General features: G+C 41.2%; 1 protein-coding gene across 1 annotated transcript in view; it reads right to left on the reverse strand.

The window, feature by feature from the left end:
- The window catches only part of GXYLT2 (glucoside xylosyltransferase 2), an 85478-nt gene that overhangs the window by 46263 nt on the left and 33386 nt on the right, over positions 1 to 5829 (reverse strand). The window contains 1 exon segment of the mRNA XM_017892179.1: positions 1051 to 1182. Within this exon segment, the coding sequence (XP_017747668.1) occupies positions 1051 to 1182 (132 nt within the window).

The following is a 5829-nucleotide window of genomic DNA, read 5'->3' on the forward strand; positions in this document are numbered from 1 at the left end:
TGGTGCGATCATGGCTCACTGCAGCCTCAACCTCTTGAGCTTGGATGATCCTCCCACCTCAGCCTCCCAAGTAACTGGGACTACAGGCATGCACCACCATGCCCAGCTAATTTTTTTTTTTTTTTTTTTTTTTCTGAGATGGAGTTTTACCCTTGTTGCCCAGCCTGGAGTGCAGTGGCGTGATCTTGGCTTACTGCAACCTCCGCCTCCTGGGTTCAAGCGATTCTCTTGCCTCGGCCTCCTAAGTAGCTGGGATTACAGGCACACACTACCATGCCTGGCTAATTTTTGTATTTTTAGTAGAGACAGGGTTTCAACATGTTGGCCAGGCTGGTCTTGAACTCCTGACCTCAGGTGATTCACCCATCTCGGCCTCGCAAAGTGCTGGGATTATAAATGTGAGCCACCGCCCCCCGCCTAATTTTTGTATTTTTTGTAGAGATGGGATTTCGCCATGTTGCCCAGGCTGGTCTCAAGCTCCTGTGCTCAAGCCATCAGCCTGCCTTGGCCTCCCAAAGTACTGGGATTATAAGTGTGAGCCACCTTGCTGGCCTCAATATTTTAAAAAAGGAAACAAAAACACGCAATTTAAAAATTCATTAAACTAAAAGACTAAACCAAAATTCTGGGCCCTTTTGGAATGATAGCCTAGCACGACCAAAACTAGTAGCTGTTATTGTTATAAGAGAAATAACCATAATCAAAGCTAATATTTATTGAGGGCCAGCTATGTGCCAAGCCTATGGATAAAACTGAAGTTAGTGAAGTTGGGGGATTTAACAAGGTTCACAGGGGCCAGTAAATGATGGAGCCATAGTCACAAAGACCAATGATCCAAGACAGGATACGAATGCTCACTGCCCCTCAGTCTTTCAGTATGACAACCTCCAGAACACAGGGATCTTCTCTACATGCTGCAGACTTAGAGCATCAGCTCCAGAATCCAAGAGACACACGTTTTCAGTGGTTAAATGTTTCTACACACATCTCAGCTAATTTTACCTTATTTCCAAGAGCAAGCTACATCTTATTAAAAACAGGTGTTCCTACCGGAAGAAAGAGTCTCTGGGCAGCACAGGGTTTGAACAATTTCTTCCACTCCTGAGGGTTTCCAACAGAAAATGTGATGGGGTAGATTCTGTGCTCAAACTTCTTTGTATATGAGTCAGGCCACTGGCGTAACTGAAAAACATGGAAAGCAAGGGAAGGGTGATTAGGCCCCAGGAAATAGGGAAAACACCTGGGAAGCTTCTGGATGGTCAAATGGAAATTATTCAGGCAACTTACACAGAAAGTCTAACTTCATCCCCACTATGAATGTTCACTAAATGAAAGAGTATTTGCTCCTACTAAAATTGCTAAGATTTTTAAAAATAACATTCAGAGTTGGCAACAGTGTTGAGAAACTGCAGAGGTGAGTATGGATGTGAACAAACTTCCAAAAGGGCAACTTGGAAACTGGTAACAACACCCCAAAAGACAGAGGTACAAGGACATTCACCACAACCTAGTTTGTAATAACAAAACTTGAGAACTTAGCAGCTTTGAAGGAGGAAAAAAACCCAGCAAACTTGGGAACAATCAAAATGTCCAATGATAAGGAATTGGGACAATTAAGTATGATAGAACTACATAATAAAGTACAGTTAGAGGGATCAGAGGTGGTAGTTCATGCCTGTAATCCCAGCACTTTGGGAGGCTGAGGCGGGTGGATCTCTTCAGGCCAGAAGTTCAAGACCAGCCTGGCCAACCCAGCAAAACCCCATCCCTGCTAAAAAACACAAAAATTAGCTGGGCGCGGTGGCACATGCCTGTAGTCCCAGCTACTCGGGAGGCTGAGACACGTGAATTGCTTGAACCAGGGAGGCGGAGGTTGCAGTGAGATCCTGCCACTGCACTCCAGCCTGCGTGACAGAGCGAGACTATGTCTCAAAAAAATAAAATTAAATTAAATTAAAAAATAAACACAGAATAATGTCCAGTTAGAATAAAGTAGATGTCTTTTGTGTTATTTGTGGCAGGCTGGATTTGGCTCTTGTACTCCCATAGTTTGCTGACCTCAGTTCTATATCCTTGTCACTAATGACTGCATTGTATTCTGTTATGTAGCTAGGTACTGACATGGAAAATGGTTATAACAAATAGTTTGGTTTTGGAAAAAGCAAAGTGCAAAAAAATTATAATATGGTTCTTTTTTTTTTTTTTTAAATTTCTTCACTACTGTCTGAATGAATAGTTCTGTCTTATAGGAAAAAATGTATGCATGAGGCCAGGCGTAGTGGCTCACACCTGTAACTCAGCACTTTGGGAGGCCCAGGCGGGTGGATCACTTGAGGTCAGGAGTTTGAGACCAGCCTGGTCAACATGGCAAAATCCCGTCTCTACTAAAAATACAAAAATTAGCTGGCGTGGTGGTGGGCGCCTGTAATCCCAGCTACTTCAGGAGGCTGAGGCAAGAGAATCACTTGAACCTGGGAGGCGGAGGTGGAGGTTGCAGTGTGTTGAGATCGTGCCACTGCACTCCAGTCTGAGGGTCAGAGCGAGACTCTAACTAAAATATATATATACACACACATACACATAGACACACACATATGTATGTACATTTTATATGTAGAGAAAAATCTAGATGGATATGCACCAAATTATTAAAAGTGGGCACCTCTATAGCTGGTGATGGTGGTTTCGTTTCCTCGGACTACATTTCCATATTCTTTAGAACTTTTACAATGAGTATATATTACTTTCCTTGCATATATTAATTTTATAACAAAATTTTTAAAATACACTTTTAGATTTTAGAGCAGTTTAATGTCTACAGAAAGTCAGCCAGGTGTTGGTGGCTCATGCCTGTAATCCTAACATTTTGGGAGGCCAAGGTGGGAAGATTGCTTAAGCCCAGGAATTTGAGACCAGCCAGGGCAATATAGCAAGACCTGCCTCTTAAAAAAATTAAAAACAAGGCCAGGAGTGGTGGCTGATGCCTGTAATCCTGTGACTTCGGGAGGCCAAGGCGAGTGGATCACTTGAGGTCAGGAGTTCGAGACCAGCGTGGCCAACATGGTGAAACCCCATCTCTACTAAAAATACAAAAATTAGCCAGAAGTGGTGAGGCACGCCTGTAGTCCCAGCTACTTGGGAGGCTGAGGCAGGAGAATCATATCAACACGGAAGGTGGAGGCTGCAGTGAGCCAAAACGGGACCACTGCACTCCAGCCTGGGTGACAGAAAAAAAAAATTTAAAAACAAGAACAACAATGAAAACAAACAACAAAAAAGAAAAATTGAGCAGAAATCAGTTTCCAGATAGCCTCTCTCTTCCCCCTGCCCTACAGTTTCCCCTATTATTTACATCTTGCATTCATGTGGTATATTTGTTACAACTGCTAAGTCAATATCAATATGCTATTACTAACTAAAGTCCACAGTTTACATTAGTGTTAATTCTTTCTGTTGTGCACTCTTTCTATGGATTTTGGCAAATGCACATCATATATCTATCATTACAGTATCATACAGAATAGTGTCACTACCCTAAAAATCCTCTCTGCTCCAACTTTTCAACATTCCTGCCCTCTCTCACCTGAATTTTTTCTTCTTCTTTTTTTTGAAACAGAGTCTCACTCTGTTGCCCAGACTGGAGTGCAATGGTGCAATCTCAGCTCACTGCAACCTCTGCATCCCAGGTTCCAGCAATTCTCCTGCTTCAGCCTCCTGAGTAGCTGGGATTACAGGTGACTGCCACTACGACCCAGCTACTTTTTGTATTTTTAGTAGAGACAGGGTTTTACCATGTTGGTCAGGTTGGTCTCGAACTCCCGACCTCAGATGATCCACATGCCTTGGCCTCCCAAAGTGCTGGCATTACAGGTGTGAGCCACCGTGCCTGGCCAAATACTGATCTTTTTACAGGCTCTTCATGTTACCTTTTCCAGAATGTGATATAGTTAGAATCACATAGTACATTGCCTTTTCAGACTGGCTTCTTTCATTTAGCAATATGCATTTAGGTCTCCTACATGTCTTTTTGTGACTTGATAGCTCATTTTTTAATTTATCATTTAATAATACTATATGCTCAAAAAAATTAGCTGAACGTGGTGGCAGGCACCTGTAGTCACAACTACTTGGGAGGCTGAGGCAGGAGAATGGCATGAACCCGGGAGGTGGAGCTTGCAGTGAGCAGAGATCACGCCACTGCACTCCAGCCTGGGCGACAGAGTGAGACTCCATCTCAAAAAAAAAAAAAAAAAAAAGATAATACTGTATGCTATGGTATTAATCTATCACAGATTGTTTATCCATTTACCTACTGAAGGATATCTTGGTTGCTTCCAGTTTTGGGAAATTGTGAATATAGCTGCTACAAACATCTGTGTACAGGTTTTTGTGTGGATATAAGTTTTCAACTCATTTGGGTAAAGACTTAGGAGGTCTATTCCTGGATTATATGGTAAGCCTATATTCAGCTTTCTAAGAAACTGCCAAACCACCTTCCAAAGTGGCTGCATGATTTTGCATTCTTATCAGCAATGAATGAGAGTTCCTGTTGCTCCACATCCTCACCAGCATTTGGTGTTGTCGGGGTTCTAGGTTTTAGCCATTCAAATAGGTGTGTAGCTCATTGTCATCTTAAGTTACAAATGCTCAAATCACATATGACACTGAACAGCTTTTCATATGCTTTTTTGCCATCTGTGTATCTTAATTTTTTTTTTTTTTTTTTTTTTTTTTTGAGACAGAGCCTTGCTTTGTCGCCCAAGCTGGAGTGCAGCGGCATGATCTCAGCTCACTGCACTCTCTGCCTCCCGGTTTCAAGCAATTCTCGTGCCTCGGCCTCCCGAGTAGCTGGAATTACATGCATGCACCACTATGCCCAGCTAATTTTTTTGTATTTTCGGTAGAGATGGGAGTTTCGTCATGTTTCCCAGACTGGTCTCAAACTCCTGAGCTCAGGCAATCTGCCCACTTCATCCTCCCAAAGTGCTAGGATTACATGCATGAGCCACCGTGGCTGGACCTTCTTAATTTTTTTGAGTTAATGCCTTCCCATTGTTACAACAATTTTAGGAATTATTCCTAAAGAAAAATTTCAAAAATGGACACTTGTTTATTACAAGGTTGTTTGTTTTAGTGTTGTTTGTAACAATGATAAATTAGAAACAATCTAAAGAAGAGATTGGTTAAATAAGCTCCAGGGTCTGTCTATATAACAGAATACAATGTAGTGATTAGTGATAATATCACAGAACTGGGGTCAGCAAATTATGGTAGTACCAGAGCCAAATCTAGCCTGCCACAAAGAGTACACAAGCCATGCCAAGAATGGTTTGGCATTCTTAAATAGTTTTAAAAAATCAAAACAAGAATACTATTTTGTGACAATTATATGAAATTCAAATCTCAGTGCCCATAAGTAAAATGTTACCAGAACACAGCCACACCCATTTGTTTATATATTGTTTGTGGCTGCTTCTGCTCTAAATAGCACATTGAGTAGTTGGGATAGAGACCATACAGCCTGCAAAGACTAAAATAGTTACTATCTGCTGTTTTCCAGGAAACACTGGTCATCTCACTTTAGAGGAAACTCAGTAATATAAGCGTCAGTGATACAAAAGAGATCCCATTTCTGATGGTGATATGAAAAGAAAAGGAATGGAAATAAGTATTATATGTATACACCAAAACTGTTCTCCCTGAGCATTAGTGTAATGGGTTTTTTCCATTTATTATTTATGAATTTACTGGTTTTTACCATGTACATATATTGTTTATATAGCCACATAAACTTTTTTTTTTTTTTTTTTTTTTTTTTTTTTTTTTTTT

Source organism: Rhinopithecus bieti, unplaced genomic scaffold (genome assembly GCF_001698545.2).
Source record: "Rhinopithecus bieti isolate Rb0 unplaced genomic scaffold, ASM169854v2 scaffold_21542, whole genome shotgun sequence".
In the NCBI taxonomy this organism is placed as follows: Eukaryota; Metazoa; Chordata; class Mammalia; order Primates; family Cercopithecidae; genus Rhinopithecus; species Rhinopithecus bieti.